Here is an 18,031-nt window from a genome sequence, read left to right on the forward strand (position 1 = left end):
GTGGACAATGGAGCCTGGCAGGCTGCAGTCCATGGACTTGCAAAGAGTTGGACACAACTGAACGAATAACACCCTTACTTAAGAGGGTAAGCCAATATATTTCTACTCTTTATAATTAGAGTACAGACTGAAGGGGAATGAAATAAAAAATCTCAAAACCTGAAGCTTGTATGTAGAGAGTATATTTAGAGATTATAGTGTGTACTTGTATTGGAATGAACTGAAAAGCAGACTATAAAAATTAATGTGCTGGAAAAAATGTTTCAAAAAATAAAGCAGTTGAATTTAGGTATATTTTAAGAGAACCAGGGGTTGACTGGCTCTCCAGCTAATAAATCTTAACATCTTAAAATGTATTATTTAAAATCCCCTTCAGAACAATGTGAAGAAAGATGGACTATTAGCATTCATATATTTTCACTGAGTTAACACTAGTGTAGTTTAGAAGATGAATTTAAATATATCATTATGTACAGTTGCTATTTAAAGCCCAAACTAGTGTCTGAAGCCCAAACTAGCGTTTGATATAGGGATTATATTTAGAATCCTAGCATTTGGTGGTGGTCATAGTGGTGTTGATGACCCCCCCTTTTTTTCAAACACACAGTGTTTGCATTCTGTGCAAAATGGGTGTGGCCCTTTAAATTATTTTTCTCAGTCATCTGCCCTGTTAAAATACCACCTTTCTCTATTAAAAAAAAAAATGCAAATGGTAAAGCCTTAAGTTCAAATACGAGCTGCTTTCTCACATCTTCACAAGGAGCTGGCAAATACTGAAGCTCCTTTGGAGCAAGAACCAGTCATATTTAGATCCCAGAAGAACTATCTTTTTTTTTTTAACCTTTTTATTTTGTATTGGAGTACAGCTGATTGGACTTAGAAACTCATACTGAGTGAAGTAAGTCAGACAGAAGAGCCATCCTGAGTCCAGCTCACACATCTGTACCATTCGCCCACTGGGGTTTGCCTTTTCTCTTTGGACCAGACTTCAGCAGAAATCACCGAACTAACACAGGTATCACCAACTATACCTTTAACTGTTGCTTTCAGTATATATCATTACAGCCAGTGCTACTTGATTGCATATATGGAGCACAAAGAATAGAGGTTTTAAAAAGTAATTCAGTAAATTTAATCTTGCAGGAAAAAGAGCTAAATCATTCAGATTTAAAAATTACTTTACAAGGTAAATTACCTTATATTTTTCATGGTTTACCATTGAATACAACCAATAGTGTTGTTAGCCAATATTTGAATATATCTCTCGGATTAACTGAGTGGATAGACCAAATGATCACATCCATGAAGGCAGGATATGAGTAATAAAATAATTATTTAATCAGTGATCAATTATTCTTGTCTGTATAACAGTGTGTATCTCTATTTCACACCTACATCCAGAATTTTCTTATATATGTGATGTTGCTTCCATATTCCTCATATATTCCAAATCTGGTAAAGAATTTTTAAAAGCATTATAAATCTATTTCTGTGCAATTGTGTTGTCTTATGAGAAATTAACTTTAGGAAATTTTAAATGCTATAAGTGAATATTATGAACACAGAGGCCTATATATTTTAATCATATTGTAAAAGATAACAATGGAGCATAATTCTCTGAGGAAATTAAAATATATAAAAAGTATTTTATTTGATGACACATTGGCAAACTAGTGAACATAAGAATTTTTAATTTGCTTGTTATCAGAATTCTATTATATAGAACATTGTTGTTATAAAAATTATATTTAAACTATTTGAAGTAAGTTAACTTTTCAAAAATTGCAAATAGTAATATTAATTTCATATAAATATATTAATATAAGTACTTATGTATAAATATTAATTTATTTCAAGGAAAATTAGTTGCTTTTAACCTATATCTTCAAATATTATGGACATAATGCCACACATCCTACAGGATTACTTGATTACAAATAAACCAATTCAAATCACAATTGTAGAACTTACATTTTTAACAACTTGTTGGAAGAGGTTCTTTCAGAGATAATGGGAGGTGAACTACCTTTAATCATGAAAAAAGAATGAAGATAAGAAGATAGAAAAATATCAGGAGAACTGTGGAAAGAAATTTTAGAATATATTATGTTACACTATCTTTACAATGCAAAATGACTCATAAAAATTCTATTGGCATTTTTCTGGATAGAGAGAATTTTTAAGTGTAATATGAATATTTCATGTATCATAGCACTGTTACCCTTTTAAAGTTGAAGTATATACCACATTTAGAGAACTCCCAGTAATAGGTGAAATGATATCTAAAGAGATGTTAACTGATAATTTTAAGAATGGGAAAGAAAATAATCTGAGATAAAAATCTTTCTTAAAAGAAAATTGCAAAATAAAATCATGCATCAGTAATTAAATAGCATGAAATCATGATGTCAGTAATACACAAAGAACCCAGAAAGATAGAACCTGAAAACTTAGTTTTTTTAAAAAAATGTAGATTTATGTGTCTTAGAATTGTTATTAAAATTTTTTAGAAATGAGTGGAAAAAATGCAACACATGCAACGGTGAAACACACTCCTTCCAAAGAGCCGACACGAAAAGAAAGTGAGTGTTTTTTTCTCCCAATCCCTACTGAATTATGATATTATTCTTTCCCTTGGTAAATAATTTTTATAAGGAATTTCATTTTAATTTAGCATATAACACCTTATGTCTAACTCATTCTCAAGATTTTGTCATTTAAAAGATTTACCTAGTGGACTTTACATAGTAAGAAAAAAATTTACATAAATCTCCTTTATTTGGAAAAAAAAACTTTGTCAACTCTATTCAAACATATTTATAACCTACTGTTTCTGAGAAACAGTGTGAGTATTAAAAGATTTCTCTTTTAATCTCCAGAGACAGAAGAGCAGCTAATTTACAAAGAAGTGAAAACAGTCACTCCACAGTCCAACCAGACAAAGATAACAAGAACTGAATCACATAAAGAAAAAGGTAAAGTTTATGTAGAGGCCTAGATTGTTGTTGTTTAGTCACTAAGTCATGTAAGACTCTTTTGCGACCCCATGGACTGTAGCCCGCCAAGTTCCTCTGTCCATGGGATTTCCCAGGCAAGAGTACTGGAGTGGGCTGCCATTTCCTTCTCAAACCAGGAATCAAACCTGCGTCTCCTGCTTGGCAGGTGGATTCTTTACCACTGACCACGAGGGAAGCCGACCTAGCTTACATGTCCTCCAATTGCTCAGTTTATCATGGTAGCAAATTATTAAGCCTGCCCAGTTTCATGAGGCTGCCTAAACTATATCCTATAACCTAAACATAAAATGTAGTATTGAAAATGAAATGTCCATATTTAGTATATTGCAGATAATTAATGTAGTTTGGGTGCTATATACATAAATTTGTAACTGAGCAATCAAGTGGGAAAAGTCATTGTTTTCAATTTGTTTGGAAACAATTGTGACTCTCCTGATGTCATTATCCACTTGTTCTATGAAGTTTCAAGAAACAATGCATGATTAACATTATCTGATACATGTTTGGAGTTATGATTTCTTCTACTGCTGAAACTATAGCAAAGTTCCAATGAGAAAATGATGGGTATTTATATATATATACTTTGTATGCATGGAAGCACACACTATTAACAGAATTATAAATATACTCTGATCATGGGTCAATAAAATTGACTTATACAGATATGTTTTAGAAGTATGTTTGCATTTCAAAAACCAAATATCCATTTTTGATATTTACTTTGTATTCATAAATCATAGAGATGAATCACAGGATTATTTTGATAAAGTTAGAATAAGTGACTTTCCTAAGAGATACATGTTAACAGAACAGAATAACTCTCAGTTCACTGATGTTTCAAATTGCTCATTCTCCCTTTCAATTTATAATTTCAAGTTTGAAGACATTCAAGAGTTAGGGTCTTGAATTTATGGAACATGTCCCTCTAAACCCTGCTCTGTAACTTAATCTTTCCTCTGCTGATCTCCTCAGCCTCTTTTTTTTTCCCCTCTGGACAGGGTCTTCAGTTCCATTTCCTTGGCTTTTCACCGTAGTGATTCTCGGAATCTTCTGTTTCCTTCTCCTTTTAACCACAGGAATCTTAGGATTTATGGGTAAGTTAAACAAGCCCTGTGCCCTGAACCAAATGTCTCCTCCCTTGGGAATTACTATTTTTACCAGTCTTCTTTTCCTAGTAGTTCCAAAGCTATGATCTCCAGTGTTACCCAAGAAACCTTTCCACCATCACCATTAATGTAATCACATGGACAACTACCAAGTTCCTCAAAAGTTTCTAATGTCTTCTTTACTGACACAGTCTGCATCATATTCAGGACACTTCCAGAAAAGACTATATTTCAGATTTTATTGATAACTGATCATACTTTGTGAACATTAATTTCTCAGTACTCTCTGACCTTTCATAAATGGTCCAATCCTCCTGCAATCTCCATTCTGCAGTTCAAATTTACTTTTTTAAATTGTTTATTCTCACAAACACCTAATACAACCCAACAATGCTTTTTCTCCTATACTATTACAGTCACCTCCTAAAGTCAACAGACTTTCAAAATCCTATTGCAATTGCCAGATAAACTTCTCCATGAAGTTTATGATCATGTCACCAAAATGCCAAGAAACTGTCTCATCCTGTACTGAATTATGTTAAAATCTCCCTACTTCTATTTGCTTTTGTGAATCACAGTTTTATTTCAACCAAATGATTTTGAGCTTTCCTCCCTATGTCCAAATTGGCTTCAGATAACTTTAGATCATTTGCTGGAGCCTGCAGTTTCTCTAAGTCTCTCTGCCACAGCACGTTTGTTTATGCTATTCTCTTCATCTGGACAGCCTTCCTCGTGTAGCCTGCCTCTGCCTATGGACATTTTAGACATCCCTCAAGGCCCATCCCATAGGACATAGATGACTTCTAAATCATCCATGATGTATTTTCTAATTCCCTAACTTGACATCAGTTCTCTGTCTAAAACTCATTTTGTGACTTTTATTATTATTTTCTATTGGAGTATAAATTGCTTTACAAAGTTGTTTTATGTTCTGCTATACAATGAAGTGAATCAGCTATATGTATAGATACATCTCCTCCCTCTTGGAACTCCATCCCACCCATCTGGGTCATCACAGAGCACCAGGCTTAGCTTGCTATGCTCTACAGCAGGTTCTCACAGGCTATTTTATACATGGTAGTATATATTCTTCAGTCCTAATCTCCCAATTAGCCCAACTCCCCCCTTCTCCTCCATGTCCACACGTCCGTTCTCTACCTCTGCATCTCTATTCCTGCCCAGCAAATAGGTTCATCAGTACCATTTTTTTAGGTTTCATATATATGCATTAATATGTGATATTTGCTTTTCTCTTTCTGACTTACTTCACTCTGCATAACAGGCTCTACATTTGTCCACCTCAGTTTAATTCACTCAAACTCATCCCTTTTTATGGCTAAGTAGTATTCTATGTTTATATGTACCACAACTTCTTTATCCACTCATCTGTCAATGGACATCTACATTCCTTCCATGTCCTGAATATTACAAATAGTGCTGCAATGAACATTGGGGTACATGTGTCTTTTTGAATTATGGTTTTCTCAGGGTATATGCCCAGTAGTGGGATTGCTGTTTCATATGATAGTTTTATTCCTAGTTTTTTTAAGGACTCTCCATACTGTTCTCCATAGAGACTGTGTCAATCTACATTTCTGCCAATAGTGCAAGAGGGTTCCCTTTTCTCCACATCCTCTGCAGCATTTATTGATAAACCAAACTCTTTGAATTGTATGCCTGTATGTATACATATAATCATGTATATAACAGATGTATATTATTTTTATTAACATACAGTTCTCTGACCATATATTCCCACTTTTACTGAGTAAAATTCAGTGACTTCAAGTATATTCAGAGATGCACAACCATGAAACAAACTGTTCATCATTCAGTTGTGTCTAATGCTTTGTGACCCCCATGAGCTGTGGGCAACCAGGCTCTTCTGTCCATGGGATTTCCCAGACAGGAATACTGGAGAGGGTTGCCGTTTCCTTCTCCAGGGGATCTTCCAGACCCAGGGATCAAACCCAGGTCTCCTGCATTGCAGGCAAATTCTTTACCATCTGAGCCACCAGGGAAGCCTAACTTTTGTCAATATTAGAACATTTTCCTTACTCCAAAACGAAATCTCACACTCATTAGCTATTGCTTCCCATTTCTCTCAAAATTTGCTAGCCTAAAGCAAACAATAACCTATTTTATGTCTCTCCAGATTTTCCTATTCTGGACATTTCTTAAACGTGGAATCATATAATACATGGTCCTCTGTGATGCTTCTTTCACTTAATATGATGCTTCCAAGTGTCATTCATGATAGGATATATCAACATAGCATTCCCTCTAATTGCCAAAAAGTAATCTACCGTATGGATATAATTAATCTATATATTAATCTTTTATCAGATATATAATTTGTAAATATTTTTCTCATTATTTGTATTACTTTTCACTCTCATAGTAACTTTTCATGTGTAAAAGTTTTAATTTTGATGAAGCCCAGTATACTCTTTCTATACGAAGTCTTACTTTGATGACTTGTGTCTTTGATATCATATTTAAGAAACCATTGCCTAATCCAGGGTCACAACTTTCACCTATGTTATCTAATGTCATAATTTTAACTTCTTCATGTGTGTGTTTGATCCATTTTGAGTTAATTTTCATATGTGATGTAAGGTGAATATGAGGTATCTTTCCATTTATTTAGGTCTTTAATTTTTAATGATTTTCTTTTTATGGTACATGTGTTACACATGTTTGTTAAATGTATTCCTGAATATTTTATTATTTTTGATGCTATTATAAATGGAACATTTTTCTTAATGTTATTTTCAGATTAGCCATTGCTAGTGTTGAGATCACAAGCTTTACCTTAAAAATCCAAATATCTTAGCATTCCCAAAGGCTTTTTTATAATGTAATTTTTTGTCTTCCTATATGCTCTTATCTCTCTAAAAAGCACAGGAATGAAACTCCTGAACAACAACTGACATATTAAAATTTAAATTATGCCTATTAGTCTGCCCCATGTTATGCTTTCCTAGAGCTAATAATGTACAGTAAAGTTTTCCAGGGTCGATTACCAGAGCCTCCACTGGACAATGGAACACAAGAAAATTCCACATCTATAAACATGACTCTCAAAGAGAAACCACTTGACACAGGTATGTAGACAGACTGAGACCGATAAGTTTCTGCTCTGCTTCTGTCAATCACTTGATAACCTGCTTAAATTGGATTTTATTTTAGAATCAGCTAATTGTGTAGTCCAACTTTCATTTCCTTTAATTGGGAAAAAAAAAAAAAAACAACTCAGTCTTTCCCAGTGGTTAGATTCTTCTGTATACATGATGCATTCTTTTAAATCACTGTTTCACAAAATAATACTTTTTCTACCAAAAAGTTCTACCTCTCCTTCAGTACATTCTCTAATCATTATTATATGATCTCTTGTGGATATGTAGATCAGGTACTAGGTTTATGTACCTGATATATATAAACAGGTACAATGTATCAATGTTAAGTTAAGATCAGCTCTGTACCTATAGAATTTACTTAGTCTAGAGAATGCTTCCCTTGTGGCTCAGCTGGTAAAGAATCCGCCTGCAATGCGGGAGACCTGGATTCTATCCCTGGGTTGAGATCTCCTGGAGAAGGGAAAGGCTATCCACTCCAGTATTCTGGCCTGGAGAATTCCATGGACTGTTTAGTTCACAGGGTCGCAAAGAGTCAGACACGACTGAGCGACTTTCACTTTTTTTCTTTCAGAGAATACAAAGAAGTTGTTTTCTCCTGTGAACTCCTATCTGTAGAGATTGTGAGAAAAAACATCAATTTTCTAAGATATATTTCCTAGAGAATTTTAATAGTATTATGCATAGATTTGGAGGGATGTAAGTCATCTCCCTAAGGCCAAGAACTTAGAAATGAAGTCCATCCATCTCATGAAATCAATGGTTTTGCAAGGACTAGAAAGGATTCCTCAGTAGCTAAGTTCCAGAGCATTCCTTTCAAGATACACACTGAATGGTCTCCGGACACAAAACACTCTTTTGTTTTCAAGGAAAGAAATGTAAAAGTAAATGGTCCTGTTGTGGACAGAAATGTTACTATTTTTCGGATGAATTGAAGAACTTTGAAGAAAGTAAAAAAATCTGCAAGGAAATGGACTCCACACTTCTTAAGATAGAAGATAAGGAAGAACTGGTGATGTATTTCTGTTTTCCATCTCACCCTGTATTCATCTGGCCATCTAGCCATTAGTTGTTGCCTAAATCTTTTTTTTTTTTAAACTGTGCTGGGTCTTCCTTGCTACCCTTGGGCTTTCTCTAGCTGTGGTGACAGGGCTTCTTATTGAGGTGACTTCCCTTGTTGGGAGTATGGGCTCTAAAGCGCAGGCTCAGTAGATGTAGTGCATAGGTTTAGTTGTCCGTTGCATGTGAAATCTTACTGGACTGGGGATCCAAGCTGTGTCCCCTGCACTGGCAGACAGACTCTTAACAACTTGATCACCGGGGAAGTCCTGTTAGCTAAATCTTAATGCTTGATAATATTTGAGTGTCCATAGTTTACAGTTGTAAGTTGATTCAGATCTAGACGGTTCTCATCTTAAGGTCAGAAATACAAGTAGAAATGAAATTAAAATTTCACTTAATTCATCTAATTTATCCACAGTTAGAACTTTTCCAGTAGAAAAAATGTAAAGGGGAACATGAAACAATTCAGAAAAAAATTATGGTTAAAATATATCATTTTATCTGAGATAACTGTATTTTCATACTGATAATTTCATGGAAATGTAGCTTCTCTCTGAAAAAAATGTCATTTTACCTCCAACAAAATCAAGAAGTACAACACTGAGTTTAGGGTAAAAGGAAGACTAGGTATGAATTTAAAATTGAAGATCAATTCAAACTCATATTAAATTTTAACTCATACTAACTTCCAAGAAAATTGAACTAAATATTTCATAATCCTTATCAATATCCTTGATTTGAATAGAGAAATAATTTACTATTATTCCTTCAAGAAGTATATATTCTTACATTCCAAGTTAAGGAGAATCTTTTAATATTCTTTCACAGACACTAAGACTCACTCAATTTTCTGTAATAGTACAATTACCCATATCTTTGGCTTTTAACAACTCATAAATAGCTATAAAAATATGAACTTGAAAACCATCAAGAAAACAAAGCAAATTTGAACCTGAAAAGAAGACATTTGCAGATGTGAATTAACTTCCTTTTTATTCCAAGGGGCTTCCTTGGTGGCTCAGAGAGTAAAGAATCTGCCTGCAATGCAGAAGACCTGGGTTTGATACCTGGGTCAGCAAGATCCCCTGGAGAAGGGAATGGCAACCCTCTCCAGTATTCTTGGCTGAAGGATTCCATGGACAGAGGAGCCTTGTGGGCTCAAGAATTAGCTTTAGAGTCTAGAAGCCCTAATCTTTCATGTAGGATATCTTCATCAAGAAATAAGAGCATCTATGAAAACTATGAAATTGAATGTCAAATCTTATGAATAGATGGTATGTATATAATTTTTTTCTGGGTAGAGAGACTAAGATTTTGCCATATTCTCTATGGTGAAAGAAACAAAGGAAAATAAAAACAAACTAAGGGTAAAAATTAAAGCAGAATAGGGAAATACAGAATTTATAGTCAGAAACTCTCTCTTCAGTTTCCTTTCACACATTACTTTGCTTGTAATAAAACTGGTTATATTTTCTTTTCAAGATAATTTAGGAAGATCACATGAGATAATATATGTACATTGTTGTTGTTGTTGTTGTTTAGTTGCTAAGTCATGTCGACTCTTTTGTGAACCCATGGACTGTAGCCTGCCAGTCTCCTCTGTCCATGGGATTTCCCAGGCAAGAGTACTTGGGTGGGTGACCATTTCCTTCTCCAGGGAATCTCCCAGAACCAGGGATCAAACCCTCATCTCCTTCATTAGCAGGCAGGTCTTTACCCCTGAGCCATCAAGAAAATCCCAATATATGTGCATAAATGTGGTAAAAATTAAGTTACAAGATGAGCATCAGTTACATTTGTACTTATCAAGTAATTTCCACATACCTGTGTAAACATCTCATCTGGTAGAATAAGGACCACTTCTTCAAGATGCTCACTTCACAAAAAATAAGCACAGTAATTGTGAAACAAAAGTTTAAATGACATTGGTAAAAACCTCACATCTATCACACCTGGACCTCAAAATGCAAACCAATTTTTCTCAGAATTTGTACTTGAGCTACAAGTATCAGATTTGAAAGATTTTAAAAAAAAATAGAAAAAAAAGATAGGTATGCTAAGAGAGTGTTATTTTATCTCTCATTTATGTCACTATATTTAATAAATATAACTAAGATTCTATTATTTTATCATTTGAACAGAATCAGGATGAAGTTGATCTTTATACTTTTTGTTACTCAAAATAATAAAAATATCAAAAATATTATTATTTCATTTCAGAATTATGAAAAGACTTTTTTCTGATAGAATATATCTTTATTTATTGCAGAACTTCATTCAAAGCCAACTATCCTATTTCTATTGGATTGGATTATCTCGTAAAGGAACCAGGAATCAATGGACATGGGAAGATAAGTCAATATCTTTTCTCAAATTGTAAGTCTCTAGAACAGATGGTAATTAATAAGTTCCATATTCTAGTTTACATTTCAAAAAGTATATAGGGAAATGCACAGTTTCAGTATATAGATAAATATGCATACATATATGGACAGTCACAGGTGGCTCAGTGGCAAAGAATCCACTGGTAATGCAGGAGACACAGGTTTGATCCTTGTGTCAGGAAGATCCCCTGGAGAATGGCAACCCACTGCAATATTCTTGCCTGGGAAATCCCATGAACAGGGAGGCTTGCAGGCTACTGTCCATGGGGTTGTAAAGAATCGGACATAACTTAGTGACTGAACACACACATGAGCATTGCATGTAAATACAGACACACACATACAAAGAATTTAAGTTCAGAAAATGAGTATATATAGAGAGGGAGGCTTTTCAACTTGTTGCTATAATCCTTATAAAGTATGCTTTAGGAAAGGCTAGGGCACCAAGGGATAGTTTCTTATAAGGAAAGAAAAATATATATATACCTTAACTTTAGACCAATATTTCTTATATTTGCATTAGTGAATGTCTATTTTGCATTATTTATATGTTTTTATTTTATGTTAAGTGATTGGAAAGAGTCAAATGAAGGAAACTGTGCGTATATTAAAGCAACGAAGATGTCTGCTTCTGACTGTTCCAGATTCATGCACTTCATTTGTGAGAAGTAGATAGCTTGCCTTGCTACCTAATGAAACAACAACCAAGGACACATGCAACAACTTTTCCTTATGAAAACTCAGACCCTTGGAAGTCCAGTCTGTATATCTCTTATTTCAGAATGCTTTGTTATGGGCTGCAATTTAGCTTGATAAGGATACATTGTGGACCCTCCACTTCTGCCTCTTTCAAACATAGATCCCAGATCACACCAGTTATGAGCACAGGTTGGCAGAGTGAGAAAGTATCAGTGTTTCTCATGAACCTTAGGACTATGTAGTCAATTTCTGCAACTCACACAGATTTAGTAAGTAATCTTGCAAACTGTTGTCACTGTCATGCACATTTTACCTGGGATTTAATGCCAAGAATAAGTGAAGACATTATTCTGTATCACTTGTATATGCATTTGTTTGATTTCTTACTTTTTAGCAGAAAGACAGTATATTAACAGAAAGAAAATAAACATTAAAAAAAAAAAGAAAATAAACAGATCTGTGATTGTGACCTATACCAAAACTAATAGCTTGAATGCTCTCTGGCAAGTCCAGACTTCTGGGTGTGTTTTCATATTGCAAAGTGGCTGTACCATTTTGCATTCTATTAGCAGTGTATGAGAATTCCATTTGCTAGTGTCCTACTAACTTTAATACTGAAAAATTTTAAAACTATTTTTAATGAAGGTGTGGTATAATAAAGGTATATTTGTATATCTCTAATGAATAAATGATGTGCACCATCCTTTTATATGATCTCCTATAGTAAAGATTGATTAAATATTTTGCCTATTTTTATTGGGTTGTTCATTTTCTTATTACTGAGCTCTGAGAGTTCTCTCTTTATATATTTTGGATGCTAATATTTTTTCAGACGTGTGTTTTATAAATACTGCCTTCCAGTATACCTTGTATTCTCTTAACATTCTTTTTAGAAGTTTAGATGAGCAGAAGTTTAACTTGAAGAAGTGCAATAAATAATTTTTAAACATATGTTTTTATATTTAAGAAGTTTTTAATTAAGAAATCTTAATTAACCTGAACTTGAAAATTTTTCTCCTATGCCTTCTTCTAGAAGCTTTAAGTTTACATTGAATTCTATATTTCATTGCATTAATTTTTGTATATAGTGCAAAGTATGGATTGAATTCTTTTTAAAAATGTTTTGCAAAAAGATGTCTAATTATTTCAGCACCATTTTTTCCCATTTATTTTTATTAGTTGGAGGCTAATTACTTTACAATATTGTACTGGTTTTTGCCATACATTGACATAAATCAGCCATGGATTTACATGTGTTCCCCATCCTGATCCCCCCTCCCGCCTCCCTCTCCATCCCATCCCTCTGGGTCTTCCCAGTGCACCAGCCCCGAGCACTTGTCTCATGTATCCAACCTGGGCTGGTGATCTGTTTCACCCTTGATAGTATACTTGTTTCAATGCTGTTCTCTCTGAACATCCCACCCTCGCCTTCTCCCACAGAGTCTAAAAGTCTGTTCTGTACATCTGTGTCTCTTTTTCTGTTTTGCATATAGGGTTATCGTTACCATCTTTTTAAATTCCATATATATGTGTTAGTATACTGTATTGGTGTTTATCTTTCTGGCTTACTTCACTCTGTATAATGGGCTCCAGTTTCATCCATCTCATTAGAACTGATTCAAATGAATTCTTTTTAATGGCTGAGTAATATTCCATGGTGTATATGTACCACAGCTTCCTTATCCATTTGTCTGCTGATGGGCATCTAGGTTGCTTCCATGTCCTGGCTATTGTAAGCAGCAGCACCATTTTTTGAAAATTGTACTCTTCTATTGAATTATCATGGCACTTTTGTCAAAAATCAATTCACCACTTGTACTTGTATCTACTTCTAAACTCTCTATCCTATTTCATTGATCTGAATATCTGCCTTCCTCACCAATAACTTGATTATTGTGAATTTATAGGAAGTTGTGAAGTGATGTGAGTTCTCCTGCATTGTCTTTTTCAAAATTGTTTTAACTTTTTTTTGCAAAGAAGAAAAAAATTACTTAGTCACCATTTTTTTATTATAATTCCATTACCTAGTAAATAAAATCTTAGCTACTTGAAAAAAATGGCTGATTCTAAAATAGGGGTAGGAAATACATAAGAAGAGCCTGAAAATTTTTATAATTCTAGAAAATGGAGAAGTACTTAAAATTGTAGGGGTATGTCAACTAGGTAAAGGAATTACCAATGGCCAAAGCTAGAACAATTTAAGCAGCAAAAATCACAAAAAAGAAATAGTATTAATTATAACCCCAATATAAAATACCCATGAGTCCACAGTAGTATAAAATGATTGAATACTTAAGCAAATGAGGGAGATGAAAGAATCTCCTGTGCAGAAAAATTCTAAATAAATGATGTAGATGCTCTTGCCTAAAAGTGATAGGACTCCTTACTCCTTAAGTACTTACTGCAAATAATGATTTCCTTCCAAAGAAATTATTACAGAGTCATATGGAAGAGGGAAAATAAGAGTAACCTTAGAGTGGAAAACCTGACAAACACCACCTCAGTGAGCAAAGGTAACATCAACAGTGATGTCATGTTCGCAGTTTGCTCTCTTGATATGATGTAATAAAATTTGCACTCTGTCATCCTCCCCAAATTTACAACTCCAATCTCCTCATGAGAAAAGTGTCAGACATATCTTAATGAAGGATATTCTATGAAGGATACTCTATGAAGGATATTCTACCTAGTACATTCCAAAACTATCAAGATCATCGAACACAAGGAAAGTCTGTAATAGCCAAGGGGAGCCTAAAGAGACATGACATCTAAATGTCATGTGGTAACCTGGATGGGATCCTGGAATAGAAAAAGGACATAGGTAAAAACAATTATGGAAGCATGAATAAACTACAGATTTTAGTCACTAAAAATACATTGATGTTGGTTTATTAATTACAGCAAAAGTGCAATACTAATATAAAATGAATTAAAGAGGAACTGATTTCAGAATATATGGAATTCTATACTATCTTCAAACTTTTTTGGTAAATGTATATTGTTTTAAAAAATAAAATTCATTAAAAAAAATTAAAATTGATATGTAACTTTCTACAAAATAAAAGCTTAATATGTTTCTTAATTTTTAACTTTTTTTTAATTGGAGGAAAATTGCTTTACAATGTTGTGCTGGATTCTATTATACAACAATGTGAGTCAGCCATAAGTATACATATGTCCCCTCCCGCATGAACCTTCCTCCCACTCCATCCAGCCCCTCTAGGTTGTCACAGAGAACCAGGCTGTGTGTTTCTGATTTTGACTGACTTAAATTTATAGAGCAATTAAGGGGAGCAAAAGAATCATCATAATGTTTAGACTTCCAGTTTAGGACTATAGGTTATTTATCAATTTGTTTTTTTCAACCTTTCTCACTAGTATTTTATAATTTTCAGCATGAAAATGGTGCAAATATTTGGTACATTTATACTATCAACTTAAAGTTTTTGACCCCGTGGATTGTAGCCTACCAGGTTTCTCCATCCATGAGATTTTCCAGGCAAGAATACTGGAATGGGTTGTCATTTCCTTCTTCAGGAGATTTTCCCAACCCAGGGATTGAACCCGAGTCTCCTGCATTGTAGGCAGATGCTTTACCATCTGAGCCACCAAGGAAGTCCATTATAAATGACACTTTTTGTTTTTCTCAGTTTTTAACAATTTATATAGAAACATAACTGATTTTAATATTCTGTTCTATCTGAAACCATGTTTCAGTTTAGTTCAATTCAGTCACTCAGTTGTGTCCAGTTCTTTGCAACCCCATGGACTGCAACATGCCAAGCTTCCCCATCCATCACCAATTCATGAAACATGCTCAAACTCATGTCCATCAAGTCTGTGATGCTATCAAACCATCTCATCTTCTGTCATCCCCTTCTCCATCTGCCTTCAATCTTACCCAGCATCAGGGCCTTTTCCAATGAGTCAGTTGTTCGCATCAAGTGGCCAAAGTATTGGACTTTCAGCTTCAACCTCGGTCCTTTCAATGAATTTTCAGGATTGATGTCCTTTAGGATTGAGTGGTTGGATATCTTTGCAGTCCAGGGACTCCACTTACTGATTAGTTTTAGGAGGATTTTGGAGATACTTTGGAATTTTTTGTGCAGACAGCTATGTCATTTCTCAAATAAACAAAAAAAGTTTTGTTTCTCTTTCCAATCTATATGAAATTTTACGATAGAGAAGTAGAGTCAACAGATGTAGTAAATAAATTTATGGTTACCACCTAGTGAACTAGTGGTAGTAGTGAAGTAGCTAAGTCATGTCCGACTCTTGGCGACCCCGTAGACTGTAGCCTACCAGGGTCCTCCCTCCATGGGATTCTCCAGGCAAGAATAATGGAATGGGTTGCCATATCACCTAGACAGCAAATTAAAGAGCAGAGATATTACATAGCCAACAAAGGTCCCTATAGTTAAAGCTATGGCTTTTCCAGTAGTCATGTATGGATGTGAGAGTTGGACTATAAAGAAGGCTGAGCATTGAAGAATTGATGCTTTTGAACAGTGGTGCTGGGGAAGACTCCTGAGACTCCCTTGGACTACAAGGAGATCAAACCAGTCAGTCCTAAGGAAAATCAAGTCTTAATATTCATTGGAAGGACTGATGCTGAAGCTGAAGCTCCAATATTTTGGTCACCTGATGCGAAGAACTGACTCATTTGAAAAGACCTTGATACTGGGAAAGATTGAAGGCAGGAGGAGAAGGGGACGACAGAGGATGAGATGGTTGGATGGCATGAGCAACTCAATGGACATGAGTTTGAGCAAGCTCTGGGAGATGGTGATGGACAGAGAAGCCTGGCGTGCTGCAGTCCATGGGGTTGCAAAGAGTTAGACATGACTGAGCAACTGAAAACCAACAGGTGATGAGAAGGGCAGGGATACACTGGGAGATTAGCATTGACATATACACATTACTGTATATAAAAGAGATAACTAATAAGAACGTGCTGTGTAGCTCAGGGAACTCTACTCAATATTCTGTAATGGCCCATATGGGAAAAGAATCTAAAAACAGAGTAGATACAGGCATGTGTATAACTGAATCACTCTGCCGTACACCTGAAACTATCCCATATTGTAAATCAGCTAGAATCCAGTAAAAAAATTTTAAAGAAAAAACTATATGTGTCTTCCTTATTCATTTGTGTTTCTTAAATATTTGCTTTTGCACTAAAACAAAACATAACAAACCATGTCCTCCCACATATATGTTCATGAAGTAAGGGCCTGTTTGCCTTGCAATGCCTTTTCATCACATAGTAGACTTCAAAGTGCACGTCAATATTCAGTGAAGACTGTGGAGTCAGTGATACTCCTCTATTTTTCACATGTTATACTATGAATGTATATTAATTGCTGAGCTATGAAAATATTTTAAATAAATGAATACAGAATTGATGTCAGTGAATCTCATAGTCTCAACACAGAAATATTTTATAAATTTTAAATGAGTTTATAGATGACTAATGCAAAATAAATTACTGAGAAAATTTGAAGTACTAGTAAATAAAGAAATAAAAACCCATATATTTCCTGAAAAATATTTTTATGACTTGTAAAAATTGCCAGAACTTTGTTTCTTATAGGTTAGGATTGTTTCTTGGGTTTTTAAAATGTCTTAATATTTCGCCATTTAGTTACTTTGTAATTTGAGAAATCTGGATTTGAACAATCATTAAATAATGATAAAATGGATAAATATACTACCATTTAATTTTCAACAAATATTCTCCCTCATACAATGCCAAATTATAGAGTAAATCTTATAATAGGCAAAATAACATCCAGACAAACTATGTTTCATTTAGCTTTATTCACCATCAAATACTTGTACTATATACACTAAAATGCAAATTTATAAATACAAAAATTGATTTCTTTTTATAGAAAAAGAATCATAATACCAAACCTTTTAAACTTTCAGATTGCATTGAATTTGAAGATGAGGGAATTTGAACATTGGAAAATTTATTGCTAATGAGGCAGGTTAACACCAACAGCTGTGGAGAAATCCCCCACAAAATTTAACATCAAAAACTGAATTAAATATTTTCCCAAACTGGAGACAAAAAGATTATATTCTGCATAATAAATATTTTTGACCCACTTTCATTTTGATTCTTTCTTGCCTTCACCTGTAGAATAACATGAACATTGCTGCTGCTGCTGCTGCTAAGTTGCTTCAGTCATGTCGGACTCTGTGTGACCCCATAGATGGCAGCCCACCAGGCTTCCCCATCCCTGGGAGTCTCCAGGCAAGAACACTGGAGTGGGTAACGTGAATATTAGATATTAATGTACCCCAAAGTAAATTATTTCCTGCAACAATCCGGAACCTCCCAAATTCTACATGGCTCACCCATACCAAGTTCCCCTGTATCCCTCTTTGTTCAACATCGTGACAGCAGAAGCATGGATTACATGCCCACACTGCCTGATAACACCTGGGTCTTTCACCAATTGGATTTCACCAATTGGAGGACAAGCTTGGTCAGAAACACAGCTAGGATGAGCTCTCTCAGCTGGCCTTTCACCTCTACTTTTAGAGTAGGAGGTCCATGTTGATATGTATGACTGGTTTCAGAAACATAATATCAGAAAAAGATAGCCAATGATCAA

General features: G+C 34.5%; 1 protein-coding gene across 2 annotated transcripts; it reads left to right on the forward strand.

The window, feature by feature from the left end:
• Nucleotides 1–697: 697 nt before the first annotated feature.
• Nucleotides 698–12,161, forward strand: LOC133043767 (killer cell lectin-like receptor 5). Of its 2 annotated transcripts, none has more exons than XM_061124989.1 (8): nt 698–1,015; nt 2,511–2,582; nt 2,880–2,975; nt 4,016–4,111; nt 7,111–7,230; nt 8,130–8,272; nt 10,592–10,698; nt 11,276–12,161. In XM_061124989.1, exons 2-8 carry the CDS (start codon nt 2,513–2,515, stop codon nt 11,376–11,378), a joined length of 735 nt encoding a protein of 244 aa, XP_060980972.1. In that variant the 5' UTR covers nt 698–1,015; nt 2,511–2,512; the 3' UTR covers nt 11,379–12,161. The 2 variants fall into 2 exon arrangements, with proteins under 2 accessions (XP_060980972.1, XP_060980974.1); XM_061124991.1 differs by having other exon boundaries at nt 700–1,015; nt 7,132–7,230.
• The last annotated feature ends 5,870 nt before the right edge of the window (nt 12,162–18,031 follow it).

Source organism: Dama dama, chromosome 22, assembly GCF_033118175.1.
Source record: "Dama dama isolate Ldn47 chromosome 22, ASM3311817v1, whole genome shotgun sequence".
Taxonomy (NCBI): domain Eukaryota; kingdom Metazoa; phylum Chordata; class Mammalia; order Artiodactyla; family Cervidae; genus Dama; species Dama dama.

Excerpts from the sequence above, each read along its gene's own strand:
- LOC133043767 (XM_061124989.1), top strand. The coding sequence starts at position 2,513 with ATGAGTGGAAAAAATGCAACACATGCAACGGTGAAACACACTCCTTCC. Across the intron at positions 4,112-7,110 it reads AGGAATCTTAGGATTTATGG|AGCTAATAATGTACAGTAAA; the intron begins GTAAGTTAAACA and ends ATGCTTTCCTAG. Across the intron at positions 8,273-10,591 it reads TAGAAGATAAGGAAGAACTG|AACTTCATTCAAAGCCAACT; the intron begins GTGATGTATTTC and ends TATTTATTGCAG.